The sequence below is a fragment of the Pristis pectinata genome, chromosome 19 (assembly GCF_009764475.1).
Source record: "Pristis pectinata isolate sPriPec2 chromosome 19, sPriPec2.1.pri, whole genome shotgun sequence".
Classification (NCBI taxonomy): domain Eukaryota; kingdom Metazoa; phylum Chordata; class Chondrichthyes; order Rhinopristiformes; family Pristidae; genus Pristis; species Pristis pectinata.
In genome coordinates this window covers 19246670-19266763 of record NC_067423.1, presented here as the reverse complement: position 1 = coordinate 19266763, position 20094 = coordinate 19246670, and the positions used below count along the sequence as shown (strand labels likewise).

Here is a 20094-nt window from a genome sequence, read left to right as displayed (position 1 = left end):
TCTTTCAAGTATCAAATAGTATTTCCCAAGGTTATTGTCCTAAAAGTTTCCACACCATGTCGGCTGATGTACATTTCCTATATATGTATATTTTTCCCTGGTTTTGCTTTAAAATCCATTCTGGCATCGTACACAAATTTTAAGATCTCAAGATTGTGGCTAGAGCCTTTGCAGTTTCCATGCTTATTGCTGTAACTTAGGATAACTTTGTATTGGGACCAGTGAATTTTCAACTTTGAGGAACTTCTATGTACTTGTTCTTATCCCATTCTTCTCCTTACCTACTACATTGTCAGCATCCTTAGTAAAGGTAGATGTGAAATGCTCATCTATTACTACAGCTCTACCCATTGCCCATAGAAGATTTCCATTTCTGATCATGGTTTTGCTATTTATCTTTGTAATAGACTTATGATTCACACATTTTTTTATATTAGCAACTAATCTATTTTCACGCGTTTTCTTTATTAGATTCGTTCTCTGTTGTCTTTATCGATTCTTTATGTAAAGTGCTGTGCTTAAATTGCATCATTACAGAAATTGCAGACCTTGTAGCATCGGGCCTCTACCTCAATGGGCTGGATTATATAACCAACTGAACCTGCAATTTTGGAAGGCCTCGGGCAACCATCTCCCTCTGAGTCTCTCCCATGGCCTCTGGATGCTCCCACACCCTCCATATCTGGCACTCATTAGCTTCATTCTCTGTCTACCCAATCCTGGTACCCAGACCCCACCTCTCCCTGCTGCAGACCTTTGCAAATTATAGCAATAGTAAACAAACATTATTTGCTTGTCTTTTGTCTTTTTTGCCCATACTCAGCTGCCATTTTCTGAAGTTCATCTTACAACTTAAGTGGGGCCTTATTTAAGCATGAAATGAAATGGAATAAGCCTCCTTCTACCATTTCATTTTAATTTCTCTGATGGAGAAATTGGACAGTAGGTGGCCCTTTTGTTTGGGCATTACAAAAGGTCTGCCAGGCATATATTTACGAAGAGGTGTACACAGCTAACGTTAATTTAACTAGCACCAAAGAACTCTCTGGTAATTGCTATATAAAGTGATCATATACATTAGTTGCTGGATTATTTCTTCTCACTATTGGTACAATTCTTATCCATACTTTTCCAAAGATTCAAGTTACTGGCAATGATACTTTGAGGCTTGTTTTGGAAATAATAGTTTGTAGATATTGGCGACCTTCTTCTTGAGTTGAGCATGACTGGGAGAAAGCAAAACCTACTGAGAAGAAGGAGGGGAAGAAGGGCTCCCAATAGAATTTGATCTCTACTGGAATTTAGAGAGGATTTTTAGAAACATCCTAGTTGCATTTCAGAGAAAACCAGGACTTGACGAAAGGTGTGGAAAAATTTATGACTAACAATTGTTAGTTTCAGCTACGATTGTTCCAGTTTTGGAGAATGAAATTGAGCCTGTTTCTTGGCTGTCAAAATAACTGTGACTAAATGTGGGTGATTGGCTGCTCCCAGCTTGCTGCTGGAGACGGTGAATTGGGATGTCATGTTACGACTGTACAAGACGATGATGAGACCACACGTGAAGTATTGTGCGCCGTTCTGGTCACCCAGCTATAGGAAGGATGTCAGTAAGCTGGAAAGGGTACAGAAAAGATTCACAAGGATGTTACCAGAACTGGAGGGCTTGAGTTAAAAGGAGAGACTGGATAAGTTGGGGCTTTTTATCCTCGAGTGTAGGAAGCTGAGGGGTAACTTTATAAAGGTATGTAAAATCATGAGGGGCACAGATAAAGTCGCAGTCTTTTCCTCAGGGTAGGAGAGTCTAAAACTAGATTGAGAGGGGAAGGACTTAAAGGGGAGCTGAGGGGCAACTTTTTGGGTGTGTGGAATGAGCTGCATGAGGAAGTGGCAGACGTGGGTATAACGGCAATGTTTAAAAGACATTTGGACAGGTACATGGATAGGAAAAGTTTAGAGGGATGTGGGCCAAACGCAGGCCAATGGGACCAGCTCAGGTAAGCAACTTGGTTGGCATGGACAAATTGGTCTGAAGGACCTGTTTCCATGCTGTACAGCAACATCTCACAGTTCACTGTACACTACTACAAGAAAGAACAACACTAAGACTTTACAAAGCCAGTTTCATCTCACTCCCTCGTTCCAGAGACAAATAGTCAGAATGAGCATGTTTTTGGGGTGCAGTTGTTTTGCAGATCTTCCCATGGTGTGGGAAGCAGTTGGAATTTGCTTGCTGGTCTCTGCCATCCTTGAGATTGAGATGATGTTTGAGCCTTCACTCCCTGTTAGCTATTTAATTGTGTGCCACTATTTATAATTGATCTTCAACTCATTTTTTAGGATTGGCCATCAATAGCGTGGCCAGCATTCATTGACTTGTTCTCTTTCCTCTGGAACAGATGGTGAGACACCTTCTAGAACTGGTGAAGTTACTTCCGTACTGGTGCTGGTTATTTTGTTTTTAGATCCACCACTGATGAAGGAGCAGCTGTATATTCCCAAGAGAAGAAAGCAGGTCACTTGGAGGGGAGCCTGCAGCTGGAGATGTTCTCATGCTCCTGCTGGCCTTGCTTCCCTGGGTGGTAGAGATTATTTGTTTGTGGGGGCCGGGGGGTGCTATTGGAATATCTCAAGAAGGTAAGTGCATACATTTTCTAGGTTGTAGGGAATGTTTAGGGGGTGGGGGTGGTGGGTGGGGTCTCAACAGGTTGGCTAGTTTGTCCTGAAGCTTCTTGACTGTTGTAACTGCAGTCTTTCAGCCAAGTGGTGAATATATTATTATGTTGCTGACTTATACTTTGTAGCGAGTAGAAAAGCTATGAAATGTCTTTGACCAGCTCATGTAGCCACATTACTCATGTGGCTGCTTAATTGTGATTTCCCCAGGATAATGATCAGGGTTACTTGGCAATGGTAATGCCAAGTTAGACTCCTTAGAAATGGTAATTATCTGGCATTTGTGTCACTCAAAAGTTATCAGTAACTTATGAGCTCATGCCTAAATGTTGTCTAGGTCTTGCTGCATGCAGGTACTACCTGCTGCATTTTCTAAGATGTTGAAAATGAACATTGTGTTACCTTCACTTATGATTTTAAGATGGAAAGGAGGTCATTGATGAAGGTGGTTGGGCGTAGGACAATACCTTGAGAGACTCCTCCAGTGATGTCCTGGATCTGGAATGATTGAATGCCAGCAACGACAATCACTTTCCTTTGTGCAAGATGTGACTCTACTCCCCATTTGAGTGTTTCCCCCGATACTGTTTGATTTCAGTTTTACTGAGGCTACTGATGTCATACTTGGTCAAGGTATGGCAGTCACTCTTACCTTGGATATGATGAGGTCTGGAGTCAAGTAGCCCTGACAAGTACCCAGAACTGGGCATTGGCCAGCAGATCATCGGTGAGTAGGTGATGCTTTATAGCACTGTCGATGACACCTTGCATCACTTTACTGAGAATTGAGAGTACACTTATTGGAGGTAATTAATTGGTTTGGATTTGTTCTGTGTTATTTCTGGGCAGGGCAAACCCAGGCAGCTTTCCACATTGCGTGATAGATAACAGCATTTTAATTACCAGAACAACTTGACCAAAGGTATAGCTAGTTCTGGAACACAAATCTTAAGTACTACAATTGGGTGTTGTCTTTCCCCATTGACTTTGATGTTTCCACTGTTCACAGCTGTTGCTTATCTTGTGCAATAAATCAAGATGGCTATAAACAGGCTTCCCTGAAGGTGGGGATCTCACAATGAAGCCAAATGGATCTTTTACTTAGCACATCTACCTGAAAATATTTGTGACATTGCTTGCCTCTGTCTATTGCGTGTTGCTTTTGTTGTTTAATATGCATGTAGTCCAGAGTTGCAGTTTCATCAAAATGGCTCCTAGTGTTGTTCCTGGCTTGTCCTTCCATATTCCTGATTGAACGAGCATTGGTCCTCTGGATTGATAATAATGGTAGAGTGAGCACTGCCAGGTCTTAAGGCTACATATTGTAGTGGAATCAGTTCTACCGCTGCTGACAACTCACAGCGTCTCATGGAATGCTCAGCTTTGAGCTGCCAAACCTGTTTTGAACCTGTCCAAACTGGCATGATGGTAATGTCACACTACAGAATGGAGAGTGTCGCCAATGTGAAGCGAGAAGATAACCTCTAGTAGATTTTAGAATGAATTATTTGCAAACTTTTAAGTAAATATTAGCTGCAACTTTCTTGAACAGGCAGATTATTTATGACACTTAATTACGTATCAGAAATACGACTCAGGAAAGGCAAAGTGATTCCAGACTGAGACAGGCAGGAGAACCGGCAAATATTTTCTTTGTTTTTTTTCTGTCAGCCAGTCCTAGACTTTAGACCATGATTTCAATATTGGATCCATCAGGTGAATGCCAGATACCATGAAATAATGTTCAAGTACCTAAGTCTTGATCTTTATGCATGACTTTCTTGCCCAATCATCCAAAAATAGGCAGTTCATTCTGAACGTCGTCAGTTTCAAGATGTTCCTGTTCTTATTAAATATGTATTGTTTCTGCTAATTGCCTCTGACCTTTAACCAGTCATTTTCTGGCTGTTAGGGTGTTGTCAAAGCCCTGATCTTGTCTTGTCTTTGGGGCTGAGAACTCTCCTCCCAGCACCAGAATCCCTGCATGTTTCAGAAAGCTTATGTCCGTACCTCCAAGGCATTTTGCTGAAACTGCCCTTTAAATCACATGGCTGTGATCGTATAGACCTCTCAGTTTTAAAAGTAGGCACTTGCCTCTAAAACCAAACATAATATCTTTTTCTCAGGCAGTAAAACCCTTCCCTTAATTATCAACTTGTTGGTACAACACTTTGCCAATAGTTCATGTAGCCCACAACTTGCTTTAGTTTTTGTTACCAGTTTTTTGCCTTTTTTAACTACTTACATTGGATATTATATTTTTCTTATAATTTAATGACTCAACTTCTACTTTAAAATACTAAAACAAGCTTTTAGTATTTTAAAGTTTTGCTCTTTGGAAGCATGATCAAGCTGACCAAGCCATGATTGGTGGTGGACATTGAAATCCCATACTACCTTCTGTACTCCTGCTTCTTCCAATGTTCAACAACTGAGGGAAAATGATGATAATCAGGAAGAGACTTCCTTGCCTTTGTTTGACTTGTTGCTACCCCTACTCTCAACCCTATAATTTTTAGGAACTTGCAGGATGTATACATTCATTATCCATTAAATCAGTTTTAACAATTTAATAACTGTTGATGCAATTCCAATTAATCCCTTTAGTTGAGAAGGATACCAAGTTAAAAAGTTGAGCCTTGTTCCTGCAAATAATATGTGGTTAGAAATATTGGAAGTTTTTAACTTTTAATTTTTCTTCCATTCTATCTTTTGATTTCTCTTTCTATTCTTGATTTGACTCTAATTCATTCTACTTTTATTTCATCTGTATTTAATAATGCTTAAATCCCATAGATTAATTAGATGCACTGTTGCTCTTGTTCCCACCCCCTCCCTCCCATTACCATATTGTTCTTGCCTAACCTTTTTAGCTTGCAATTTCAGCAATTAGTACCACAAACTGAAAGATGTAGAATGATGTCCAACAGCTAGCACCAGTAGATTCCCCATTTCAGTGAGATTTGCGCCCTTATCTGTTGGAACTGATTTGAAAGAACAGCTGAATTGAGAAAATGGCTTCATGTAACTTTTAAACAATATTCATGAGTAGTGGCAAAAGATTATTCATGAGGAATATATCTGTAATTACGCCAGGAGTGATGGTGTGTCAACACCCAGTTTTGCGAACCACTGCAATGTTGGATAACAGTGTTATATCCTTTCAGGGTGATGCTCCATTGCAACAAATGTGCATTTTGTCGCAAGGCAACAGTAACTATATTCAGGTATTGTGCTCAGAACATCTTAAATGAGGATGTAAAGTAGGGTGATAGCCCTGTAACATCAACCATCACCTAAACATCTGTTTTCAATTTCAGAACAAGCCCACTTTTGTAGCAGAAGTGTTATTTTCCCTTCAGAAGTTGGTTTGTTTAATTAACAAGATGTATATGAAACATATATGATGAAGCTTTGAGTATTGTTGGGAAAAGTGAGTGCATAGTTCGTGCATGATATTTTTGTACTTTCTTTCTTGGCTGATCAGACTGTTTGACTGGACTTCACTTTGTAAGTTAACCCATTTAACTAGAGAACACTTGAACATGGGCAGACCAAGTACATGATGGGATCTACCATCACTTGATCAGGTCTTTATCCAAGTCCAAAACCAAATTCATACCATTATTGTATTTTTTTGTCATAACCATCAATCTCGTTTTGTTCAACTGGATTAATGCATTAATGACATGGATGGAATATTCTTCCTGTGCGTGACTTAAGAGAACTAACTCAACAACATATACAATGATAAAATCACCAGTCCCTATCAGGAAAGAATCTGCCATCTATTGGTTTGTTGCATATGTTAAAAGGTAGGTCTATAAACATGGGTACCTTTTCCAAGCCTGTGGTTCTATTATGCTTGGTTTTGGTTGCCTTCCTGACAATGCAATCCCATTTGATTAAATTTCACTTAATTTCCTTTTGCTAGTACATCCCCCATAGAGCCATTATATTGTGAGCAGTTGACCTCCAAATTATTGTCATTTTAATGCATATTTACTATAAAAATACTCTCAGTTTAGCGATCTCGGGGTAAAAGCAAGAACACTGTGGTCTGTACCCAGTCAATCTTTGAAAGAAGTACTTTCCAAAAGGTATAGCACCTTAATCTTAACAGCAGACCATTTGCAAATTAATAGTAACTTATCTAGTTACTAGGGGAGTACTAAGTATTTGAATTTGTCTTGCTTGAACCATCTGACATTGACTAGATTGTTTATATTAGTGGAATTAATTGCATAAGTGGGATGAATGGTCTCCTTTCTATGGCAGGTTAGCTTGTGGCAAGACCAATGATCCAGGTGGACTGGATTCAGATTCCTTGACCGTTGTGCAGATTGAAGGTTCTGTGTAAGATGAACAGCTGAAAACTATGCAGGACAGATTCAGTGTTGTTGCAAAGGGTTAATGTGCTGTAAGAGCTTTTGTATATTTGCTTAACTACCTAGTTTGTGGAAAACAAGACTGGTGAATTTAGATAACAATTGCTGCAGGAGATCATGATATTGTAGCAATTTCAAACAGTTACATGGGGTCTGGCCCAGTTAAAGTGGAATTAAATATTAGCCCTTAAAACAGTGTAATAGGAGGCTATCATAACAAAAATTGCTTATGTATAGAAAACATATTTTCTCTGGAAAGAAAACAAAGCATCAGAACTCCCTAGGTGACTCAAGATATGGTGATTAACATGAAACAGAAAAGGGAGGCTTTTGATAAATATTGGTTTATTATTTCGATAGAAAGTCAATATTTATATACCTAGATAGTTGTATGCTGAAGTTCCAAGATTACATGGGAGAACTAAAAAAGAGTGTTAATGAAAAATAGATCAGCAGATAACACAAAACAGAATACAGAAGTCTTCTTGAAGAAGGAGAGACTATGATTAAGGTACGAGATAAGTACTTTCCATTTGCCTTCACTAGATAAAGTGTGGTACCAAAATGGTTGGGTTAAAAATAGCAAAGGAGAGGGTACATGTTAAGCTGTTGTAGGAAAGTCAACTCATGCTGATGGATTGCATACTAGATAGCAGAGGAATAAGGGTAGAAATTGTGGAGGCTCTGACCAAAATCTTCTAATATCTTTCAGATAATGGATTGGTGGTAGAGAACTGGAAAGTTTACCCCATTGTTCAAAAATAAGGGAAGGAAAAAACGACAACTACAGGGCATTAAGTCTTGCAGAAACACCAACCGGATGACAATCTAGAACAAAATTAGTGCTTATTTGGAAAACTATGTGTTAATAATGAAATTCAGTCCTAATTTCTTAAACACCATTCCTAATTGACTAACTTGATATTGATTTATTACATCAAGAGGTCTGATGAAGGTAGTGCAGTTGATGTGTTATGGACTTCCAAAAAAACATTTGATGAAATACCACATAATAAATCTGTAAGCAAAATAGAAGCCAAAGGATTAATGGAGAAATAGCTTCATACAAATAAAATTGGCCAAAGGGAGGAAAGTAGTAAGTAATTGAGAACATATTTCAGATTGGAGGGAAATGTGCAGCAGGGTCCTGATGGGTTGCTTTTGCAACTGGTAGTCTTTTTGAAAGATATTAATGATCTGGGTAGGTATTAGTTCAAAGATTGCGGATGACATTTACCGTGATGAGAACAGATTTCAGGAGGACAAAAATAAAGCAGGTGAATAGGGCAGAAATATTGTAGATGAAATTTTATGTACAGAATGGTAAAGTGGGAGGAAGAATGGGATAGGCCATAGAAACTAAATGATACCACTTTAAAGAAGGGGGAATACAAAGAAATTTTATTTGAATGGTATCTGGGATGGAAAGAGAACTCTGTTACTCTACCCCATTTACTTATTTTTCCAACCTGAAGACATTTTGGCAATTGAAAATCCAATCTGCAAATTTAATTGTGTTTAAAACAATACATCCTATGTAAATAATTTGTTAAATTTTAATTCTCAAATTTGGTTTAATTCTCTCTCTCCCCCTCTCCCTCTCTATTGTTGTGGGATAGAAATACCCTGTCATTGTCCATGCTTCAGGTGGTGTATAATCACACTTTAGGTTTCATATGGACAAAACCTATTACACTAATGGATATAGGAATGAATAGCAGAAAAAAATTAATATGAAAACTATTACAGGATATGACAGCAGGAGTTCAAATTGTGTACATAAAAAGGGAGCACCAAAGAAAGATTTAATAAATCTCTGCTTTTTGTGCAGGTATCTATACGTCTTACAGAACTTTTCTGCACAAGGACAAGGCATTTATTAAACGACTTTTAAAGGTAATTGTTTAAATTTGAGGAGTTAGGTTAGTAATCTTGTGTTGAATCATGAATTCCTTTGTAAAAATATGGAAACCATTAACTTTAATTTCTTCCCTCGCCAGGAGGTAATAAGGCAATTGTGCTCCCATCACTGTTCTGTAAAACAGAAAGAGACATGGGGACTATGTGACTAGGCGTAAGTGGCAGATGGAGATCAATGTGAGGGAGGGCAAGGTCATCCTCTTTGAATTAAAGATAAAAGAAAATATTTTGAGACTAGAAATTGTACAGGAGCAAAAGGGTTCTTTTATATAGATAACTACAGACAATGCAGAGGTACAGAAAGTAAGCAAAAGGACGAGTTCAATGTTGACCTTTAAATTGGGGGATTGGAATCCAAAAACAAGGCAGTTGGGCCATTAAGGAGTGAAATGGGGAAGCAATTTTATATACAAAGAACTGTTGAAATCTGGATAAGTCTTAAAATGTTTTAAATGCTGAATTAAAAGAAATTTTCAGGACTAAAATTGAGAAGATTTTTGCTAGGTTCGGGTAGCAAGGTATATAACATAAAGAAAAGTAAATTAAGATGAAATACAGATTAACCACAATCTAATAAAATTTCAGAGCAGGATTGAAATGCTGAAAAGCCTCCTCTTTATGTTTTTGACTCTAATCAAATAGATTCTGCCTTGCCACCTACCCATTTGTCATTCTTTGCATTCTAATGAAACATAAATATGTTTTTATTTTCAAAAATATATCATTACATAAAATTTCCAAATAAGTATGATCTTCTAAAAGTTAACATTAGTGGTGTAGTACAGATTATATTTGTCACATACACTTCATTGCGCAACAGATATGCAAGGTTAGGATTTACTTTACATCAGTAGGAAGTAAACTTTATATGCATTTCAGTGGAAACAATCTGATAGGTTTTTGCTTGAGTTATAGACTCTTGGCATGCAACAGTGGGAAGTTTTAAACTGTGGCCTTTCCCAATTTATCCTTTGTGGTAGCTGCACCATGCTTACAATATATCCCTTAGCAAACTAAGCTGTGCTTTGAAATATATTGGTTCACAACATTCTGTCATGGTTGTCCCATGTATTGAAATAGCAATATGTTTTGGGCAGACCAAAGGGTGCCTTCACTGAGCTAATGATTTTCAAGAAGTAGTTAATGTTTGTCTCGGCCTGTGTTGTGCATTTGTTCAGGATGAACCTTGGTGGAAACCACTGCATCTTTTTCAGGACCTTTGCAAACCATGTTCCAGTAGAGAACGGATGACTGTCTCATCTTCACTGCATCACGTAGTGCACAAAAATTCTGGGAGTGTATGAAGGATCTGATGAGGAGGCCCTTTCCCTTTACCTGCCAGGAAATGTCTTGGTGTTTGTCACATCACCTGAACTATCAATCATTCTTCCAAATGACTTTGATAGTCTACTTGGGGAATCATTCAAGAGGATTCAACATTTTTTTCTTCAGGGTCTCAAGTACATTCCATGCAGACTATATTTTGCTTTATAAACACAGGCATATAATATCAGGCCTTTCTAATCAGTTGTCAGTTGAAATGTTGTGTCCAATTTTGATGTACCATATTTTGGGAAAGATGACGAAGCCTCCAAGCATGGAAAGATTTACCAGAATGGTATTAGATGAAGAATTTCATTTAGATTTAGAAAATGGAGAGGCTAGGATAGTTTCCTTTGTGATCATGAAAGTTAAGGGGAAAGTCAATAGTAATTAAATAGATCCCTGAAATTCAACATCAGTAAATCAGACATTTTCATTTTTAATTGCTGCCGGCGCAATTGCAAGATTTTTAGAAATTTATGCTTAATGTTTTCATTTTTTAAGAGTGCTAATATGTCCCAACACATGCTATTTTTCCATTCTTTTCCTATCTCAAATGAATTCCAGGGTATTCAAAGAAAGCGTCCATCAGAAGTACAGAGTGCCATTGTCCGCCGCCACTTATTGGAGCTTACTCAGAGTTTCATTATTCCCCTGGTGAGCAATTTGTTTGTCTTTAGATTTTGAAAAACCTGAAAATAATCTGCAAAAGAAAAGTCTACATTTTGTTTTTAAAGTTAGTAACTGGATTTCATCCTGGGTGTCAGCCCACCTGAGCACCATGAAACTTTTATGATGCCGTCGATGATTTACAAGAGTTTTAAATCAGAGAATTTGATGGAAGTTCATGAAGGAAGTTTTAAATAATCCGTGGGGAAATGGAAGCTTGTATAGACCTTCATTATTTTCTTTTCCTTTCAGGAAAGATATGTTGCCAGTCTGATGCCCCTTCAGAGAACCATCACTGCATGGAAGGTAAAACTGAGTATTGCTGATAAACTGTAGTGTTCACATTCAATTTATTTCCTTATCACCATAAAGCTGAACCACAACAATATCAAATTGATGAAATAGAAAGGATTGATAACTCTATGTTTCTATTCCACTTCATGTGGGCTTTGGCAATTCAGACATTTATTCACCACCCCTATTGTTCTTGGGAAGGTGGCATTGAGCCACCTGCTTGTACCATTATGGTCTGAATAGTGAATGCATCCTGCAATGCTATCAATTACAAGTTCTAAGATTTTGACCCAGTGACAACAGAATAATGGTGACACAATTCCAAGTCAGGATGATGTACGACTTGGAAAGGAGTTTGCAGGTGGTTTGTTCCCCTGCAGCATCTGCTCTTATCCTTGAGAAGATTTTGCAGGTTTGAGATCATCACCAATCTGTATCTCAGCTCTATTGACATGCCTTGTTTCCACAACCCTTAATACCCTTGGGTAACAAAAACCTACAATTTCAGATTTAACATTTTCAATTGAATTTGCCCACCACAGCTTTTTGAGGAGAGGAATCCAGATTCACACTACCTGATGTGAAGAAATGTTTTCTGTCATCACCTCTGAATGGCCCTGCTCTAAACTCATTGTTCTGGACTCTTGCCGTCAGATGAGTCCATTCCTTTAACCATCAGAATTAGATCATCTCTTAACCTTCTAAACTCAAGTGAATATAAAACTAATTGATGCAACCTATCCCCTAATTTGTCTGATCTGATCCTGTGCAGCTGTAGCATAACTTCCACAATCTTTCATTCTATTCCCTTTGAAATATTGGTCAACACCCTGAATGTATTTTTAATTTATACCTGTCCATTACTTTTTATTGTTTTCTATACTTGGAACTCCAGATTTCTCTGCTGCTCCACAGCTTCTCATAATTTAGAATATACTTTGAACTTGTTTGGTTGATTATCTCTCATTTCCCTACATTGAATCATACTGAGATTGTTTTGCCCACTCTCCTTAATCTATCATTGTCTCTTTGTGGTTTACTGCTCCCAACCACATTATTCTTGTAGAATCTAGAGAAAACTTGGATATATGACTATTTCTTACTTTGTTTATAATTAGAGCATAAAGATGTAGCCCCAGTACAGATCACTGGGAGATATCTTTAGTGACATCCTGCCATTGAAAACATATACCCATTACCTCTTGTTTCCCTCTTCCTAATTAATTCCACCATTAAGTTGCTTCCAATGAGCTCTTACTGTAAGGATCTTTTATGTGGAACCTTATCAAGTGCTTTATGAATAACATCCATTACCTGCTTAGGTCTCTAATTCATTTGTCACAAATTTATTCTGGTTCTATCTGACCTAGTTATATTTCTTCAGGCACTCAGCATTGTGTCCCCAATGCAGACTCAAAAGATGTAGCAAGATTACCAATGCATGCACTTTTGTGTGACACTAGTTTGGTGTACTAATGCATGCAGTGATCTGCATTGACAATTGCTGCAGCAATATATGCGTGAAGTTTCAGAGCTGGTTGATGTACCGAAGCATGCAAAGCAAGTCCAAGAACTTGCACCTGCTCTTCGTTCTTGGTGAACTGAAATGAAAATCAGGATCACTGTAAGCTGTAATAGAGGAAGTTAGGATGGTAGATCACTGAACTATTCCCTGTCTGATGAGAAGAGTGTCATGGGAAAGTGTAATGCACCAAATCAAGAGTTTGGAAGGTTTCTTAAGTACAAAAGGAAATGCTCTTTGCATCAGAAAGTAAATTACTTTATTCCTTTTGCCTGACCTTTTCAGAATCCACCACAGATTCGGCCCTTTATCCAAGAGGAATTCATGAAGACGTTGGAGCATGCAGGACCACAACTGACGTCTGTGCTGAAAGGAGATTGGGTTGGATTATACAGGTAGAGCATGACTACGAACTAACTAAAAATATGATTGAGGGAATGGTGAAGTACTTTGTTTTGGGTAATGCTGGTTCACATTGGTTTGAAAATCAGTGACTGGACCAAAATCATTTTACATGATCTCTGCCAGAAATTCCATTTTGTCTTCTGATTCAATTTTGTTTTTGAAACATCATCTCAAACTCAACCCAGCTATGCACAACCTTGTTCCACAGTAGCCTGAGTTGAACTAGAAATCTTGCATCCAGTTCATGATCTCCAACATTTTGCTCCAATGAATTTCCTGCTGCTTCCGTAGCCTTGTAAATATCTTTGTCTATTGACTCAGATTTATGTTGATGTCCTGAACTTTACCTTGCATAAACTTCAACTTATCCAGGTAGTTGCTAGGGGGTGATCTGAAAAAAAACCTGTCTCGGCAATCTATCCTTCAGAACAATGATCTTGAAATCAGTTTCTCTTTTCTAAAATCCTTCCATGGCCTTTCTATTCTCTGCATGTACAATTTCTCTCCTATATCAGATAATATGCCTTTGTTCTCAAATACAGGTCTACTGTATTTGACCCTCCCTTCCCAACCCCAACACATACTAATCCCCAGCTGTCTTGCCCAAACTTCAGATTTCCCTTTTAAAGACCTCCTCCTGCCATGCCTCTCTGCCTTAACACTATTTCAATGATTCCTACTACAATCACTTTTTTTAGGGAGTCTAAATTATACTAATTGAACAGAAGGAACAAGACCTTAATGTAAGTAATTTTATATATGCTTTTCTTTTTCCCTTACCCATCTAAACTTGGTGATATTGTGATTGTTATTTCTGAAATGTTGCTCTAGTGGCCCTTTTCATTCCAGAACCAAAACCAGATCCAGTGCTGTTTCAAAGAATCATAGAATTGTACAGCACAGAAACAGACATTATCAGCTCATCACATCCATGCCCACCCTGATGCCTATCTACACTAATCCCATTTGCCACATTAGGCCCGTATATACCTCCACCTGTCCAAATGCCTTTTAAACATTCTAACTGTATCTTCCTCCACCACCTCCTCTGACAGCTCATTCCAGATACTTACCACCATCTGTGTGAAAAACTTGAACCTCAGATGTTCTTTAAATTTCTCCCCTCTCACCTTAAACTTCTGCCCTCTAGTTCTGGATTCCCCTGCCGCAGGAAGAATATTCTATCTATCCTATCTATACCCCTCATAATTTTATAAACTTCTGTAAGGTCACTCCTCAGCCTCTTACATTTCAGTGAAAATAAACCATGCCTATCCAATCTCTTCTTATAACTCCAGCCTTCCATTCCAGTTAACATCCTGGTGAATCTCTTCTGTAATCTCTATTACTACCACATCCTTCCTGTAGTGCGGTGACCAGAACTGTACATAATACTCCAAATGCGGTCTAACCAATGTTTTGCATAACTGCACATATTTTCTTCCATGCTTGACTTATGGAAAATATAGTAATCATTTCTGTTATGAAAGTTCTCCTGTTCTTTGCTTTTAACCTTCATGTAAATATAGACTGGAAAATATGAAGTCCTGGATTGACACTTTACTATAATTATTGCTTTCTGAAGTTATTCAACTGCACAGTTTGCAACTACCTCTAACTGAAGTTGTTGTAATCTAAATATATCTACAGGACAAATGGGAAATTGTTTAACCTTTGTCACCTCCTGTCCAAAACAAAGGTCGACTAACTTCAGTCAGAGTTGCAGGATGCAGACAATGTGTCTAATTTGTATGTTCGGAGGCCAAATTCCAAGTCATCATGGAGAGAGTGGGCTTTAGGCTTAACACTGGAAAAACAAAGGTCCTTTACTAACCTGCCTCTGATCTACATCAACACCCTCTGAAGTAAAAGTCCAAGACTCTGGAATATGTGGATTGTTTCCCATTTCTCAGGAGACATTTCTCAATGAAGACAAACATCGATGCAGATATTGCTTTCAGTGCACCAGCACAGCTTTTGGTTTTGGTTATTGAAGATCAAGAACTCAAACACAGCATAAAGCTAATGGTCTACTGGGTAGCAGTACCCCCTCCCTCCCACACCCACACCCACATCACACTCAGTCTACTCCAATGGGCAGGCTATGTCGCTCACATGCTCGACACCAAACTCCTGAAACAGTCGCTCTTTTCCAAGCTCTGTTCATGTCAAGAGATTGCACTGTGGATGGAGCTAATGATTTAGAATGTTCTCAAAACCTATTTTTACATCAATGTTTGTGTCTGTTACGTCTCAAATATGTTAGACCACTGGTCTGAGCAGTATTTCTTTTCTTGGATTGACAGACGTTTTATTAAATCACCTAACTTTGATGGCTGGTTTCGTATGAGACACCAGGAGATGTGCAAGAAGCTGGAGATTCTTCACCTTGAGGTGTTATGTCAGGCAGTAAGTACAGGCTAGTGATACCAGTTCAGTGATTACCAGATAGGTTTGCATCATGATGGCTGCTCACACCAACCATAGCTTTTGTCCGCTGCAGCAACACTGGAGACTTCAAATAATAATGTAACCAATAATCTATGACATCACTTAGAAAGTTGAGACCGGGGCAGGGAAAAGTGGCATATATTGCTGTTTGCTGCCAATACAATACACCTGCAGCAGCAAGTATCTCAGTAGAATTTCTGTGGAATTTTCATGCTACATTTCAGTAACTGCCATTAGATTGGAGAATCTTACAGCACAGAAAAGCATTTTGTCCATGGTGCCTACGCTGGGTTTTGGTAGCATTTTCTTAAAGATTAACTTTTTGTCCTGCATGAACTCATCTTAATTCTTTTTTGAAAGCTGCTAATAAATCATCTTCCATCAACTTTTTGAAAATAGTTTGGTGAATTAATAAAATTGGTAAATTGGTTTGTCACATGTACTGAGGTACAGTGAAAAACTTGACTTGCATGCCATTCATACAGATCAATACATTACACAGTGCATTAAAGCAGTGCAAGGTAAAACAATAACAGAATGCAGAATAAAGTGTTGCAGTTACAGAGAAAGTGCAGTGCAGTCAGACAATACGGTGCAAGGTCATAATGAGTTAGATTGTGAGGTCAAGTGTCTATCTTATCGGACTAGGGAACCATTCAATAGTCTTATATAACAGCGGAATAGAAGCTGTCCTTGAGCCTGGTGGTATGTGCTTTCAGGCTTTTGTATCTTCTGCCCAATGGGAGAGGGGAAAAGAATGTCCAAGGTGGTGGGTCTTTGAATATGCTGGCTGCTTTACAGAGGCAGCGAGAAGTATAGACAGAGCCTATGGAGGTGAGGCTGGTTTCTGTGATGTGCTGGCTGTGTCCACAACTCTCTGTAGTTTCTTGCAGTCACAGGCAGAGCAGTTGCCATACCAAGCCATTATGCATCCAGGTAGGATGCTTACTATAGTGCATCGATAAAAATTGGAGAGGGCCAAATTTTTTGGTTGGACCAGGATAGGCTATTGGTGATGCTCACTTGCTAAGAACTTTAAGCTCACAACCCTCTCGACCTCAGCACCATTGATGTAGACAGGAGCATGTGCACCAACCCCTTCCTGAAGTCAATAACCAGCTCTTTTGTTTTGCTGACATTGAGATAAAGGTTGTCGTCATGGCTCCATGTCACTAAGCTATCTCCTTCCTGTACTCCGACTCATCGTTATTTGAAATTTGGTCCACTACAGTAGTGCCATCTGCAAACTTGTTGATGGAGTTAGAGCAGAATTGGCCATGCAGTCATGAGTGTATCGGGAGTAGAGGGCTGAGTACGCAGCTTTGTGAGGCACCAGTGTTGAGGATAATCCTGGCAGAGGTGTTGCTGCCGATCCTTATTGTACTTATACCCAAGCACAAGTCATTAACAAATATCAAAGAGGTAGTGATCCTGAGAGTGGGCCATTTAAACACTATTACATTCCTTGTGAAATGTCATAACATACTCAAACTAATTGACAAACTTGTTTAAAAAGTATGAACAGCATTATATCAAAAATAATTGCAGCTGTAGAAGCACATGAAGTTCAAAACTGAGTATAATTTAGTACAGCTACTTAATTGAACAGTGAAAATCCATCCAGTATTTAATATCAGCCTTTCAATTTTCTAGGATCTACTCATGTGGGTTCGGGAAAAGTCTGAAGTGGAAATTGTGGACCTGGTTTTAAAACTACGTGAAAAATTGGTAATGCTTCCCTTTCCAATTATACTTTTCTCTGTTAATTGGACTGTTTGTGTCTGTGAGTTTGTCACCACATTCTAAGGAAACCCATTAAAGAAATGCTTTTATTCATTTTCCGTACACGTCAGGATAGATACATTGATTAAATGTAGAATGGCATCAACTAGCCTGTGCCCATACCCTTTCTTCTTTTGTGATCCCAGACCAGTCACTTGTTTCAATCTCGACATGAGTAATGTTATTTATTTTGCTCTTCCAATATTAATCATGCTTTGTTGTCTCTATCCTGAGCAGTTTACTAAGATTGATATTGACTTCAGGAATCTACATTTTAACTTTAAGAGTCTTTTTGTCAAAACATTGTTTCACCAGTTGAATTGGAGCTAGAGAAAATTTATATCGTCCACACATTTTCCAGCTGCAAATGATTGATCAACACCACTAATCCAACTTGTCAACAGATCCCTTAATCCTTTCTCCTCTAGCAAAAATATTTTGAACCATTTATTTTGCCTATTTCCCTGTTAATTTATCTAATAATTTATCCTTTGATTGGAAATGGACAATAAGTAGTGCAACTGGAAAAAAGGAAGTCTTAAGATGGCATTGATGGATAATGTGAGTTGGGAAAACAATGTTGAAAGGTGTTTAGGAACATATGAGGTTGTCCATTTTAGACCTAAGAAAGTTAAATAAAAATATTGTCCAGACTTTGAGAAAATGGAAATTATAGAGGAACAAAATTCAGAAAGCCTTGTACATAAATAATTCAAAACCGATGGACAGGTTCAAGAAGTGGTTAAAAAAAATGTTCTCCTTGAATGTCTTGAATTTTTTTTACAATACCTAAATTCTAAAAATAAGTCCATAAGTTTAGTCCAATTATATTCTTATATCTTTCATCCTTAATGTGTTTCTTTATTCAGATAAAAGCAAGAGTCCATCAGCTACCAATCAGAGAAGAGTTGTTGGAGAAGCTGGAGTTGTATGTTGAGACTGTTATTGGCTCCTTGCCTAATGATCTACAGGTGATGCTGCATCGACATTGATTGGAACAAACAAGTGATTTGCAGCTCAGCCTTTGTGAGAAGTCACATTGGATGCCTTCTGTTTTCCACATTTCTGAATTATCTATTGTACAAAGACACCAAGTTGGGTACAGTGGTGCCACTGCATATTAGCAGAAGTTTCCACATAACAGCCAGATTTGATCCTACATGATGAACTAAGATGCCTGTGATATGGTTTAGCTTCCACAACACACTTATTATTGTCAATTTTTATTAAAAAGATGCCGCCTGATTAAAGTAGATGGTTTTAAACCCATAGTGTTGTTTGTTTGCTACATTGTAAAATCTTATGATAGATCGGTAAATGTATGAATGTAATCTGTGTGGCAGGATTGTACCCTGACCTTGGTGATGTGATCCAATCTGTTGGAATGGTGAGATTGCAGAACTGGCCAACAAAGCTAAATTCTCCTATTTCTCCTCAATTTAGTGGGGTTTGGTGAAGTTATTGACTCAAAGTTGGCAGAACAGTTTTCCGATTGGTACTTCAATTTTAACATAAACTAGAAGGAAAGCTCTGAGGAACCACAAAGATTTTAAATGACTAGTTTGCCTCATTAAGAATGTAACAGAAGAAGAAATGAAAAGGAAGTAGAGCAATTTGATAAGATAACTGGAACTGAGGAAATAGAAGTGAAAAAATAGAAAGGCTCAAAGAAAAAGTGCTAAGGTGACATTCCACCTGAAGGATGCCTAAAGCAGTGACCACTTTCTTTTAAAAAAAACAGCCTGGCCATTAAATTGTGACACCGAACAAGAGGACTGCAAATGGGGCACTTCTACTCAAATATAATGGGAGAGATAAATGATATTTTTGGACTAACACTTTGACGTTAGTAATGGATGAGATCTAGAGATCATAATATAAAACAATATTAATACCTAGAGAGACATGGTCAATGATCAATTAAGTTTGGATGATATATAAAAAGCAAACTGTGTCGGGTTTAATAGAGTTTTTTTAAGGAAATGTTGATATAATAAAGATTGAATATAAAATGGGATCTTGCGGGAAAATTATTGTAGTTCTTAACATTATCCCTGATACTGTCATAGATTCATAGAGTTATACAGCATAGAAACAGGCCTTTTGGCCTAACTTGTGCATGCCAACCAAGGTGCCTATCTAAGCACTTGTCTGAGTTTGGCCCATATTCCTACAAACCCTTCCTATCCATATACCTATCTAAATGTTTTTTTAAAATGTTTTAATTGTATCTGCCTCTACCATCTCCTCTAGCAGCTCTATCCATGTACCCACCACCCTGGGTGTGAAAAACCTGCCCCTCAGATCCCCTTTAAGTTTTTCCCCTCTCACAAACCTATGCTCCCTAGTTCTAGACTCCCCTTCCCTTGGAAAAGGTCTGTTACTACCTACCCATAATATGCCCCTCATAATTTTATAAACCTCTATAAGGTCAGCAGTCAGACTCCTTCACTCCAGGGAGAACAGTCCCTACCTATCCAATCTGTCCTCATTAACTCAAACCATCCAGTCCAGGAAACACCCTTGTGAATCTTTTCTGCACCCTCTCTAGCTTAATCACATCCTTCCTATAGCACAGTGACCAGAATAGCACACAATAAAGTGTGGTCTATCTAATGTTTTGTACAACTGTAACATAATGTCCCAATTTCTGTACACAGTGCC

At 38.2% G+C, this 20094-nt stretch overlaps 1 protein-coding gene across 1 annotated transcript in view; it reads left to right on the top strand.

Annotated features, from left to right (window-relative positions):
* The window catches only part of dennd6b (DENN/MADD domain containing 6B), a 62088-nt gene extending 42556 nt beyond the window's left edge, over positions 1–19532 (top strand). Inside the window, exons 14-20 of the mRNA XM_052033810.1 lie at positions 8896–8960; positions 10875–10964; positions 11229–11282; positions 13078–13187; positions 15504–15606; positions 17302–17376; positions 18300–19532. Coding sequence (XP_051889770.1) covers positions 8896–8960; positions 10875–10964; positions 11229–11282; positions 13078–13187; positions 15504–15606; positions 17302–17376; positions 18300–18422 — 620 coding nt within the window. The 3' untranslated portion in view covers positions 18423–19532. The remainder of the gene's footprint in view (positions 1–8895; positions 8961–10874; positions 10965–11228; positions 11283–13077; positions 13188–15503; positions 15607–17301; positions 17377–18299) is intronic.
* Positions 19533–20094: the final 562 nt, after the last annotated feature.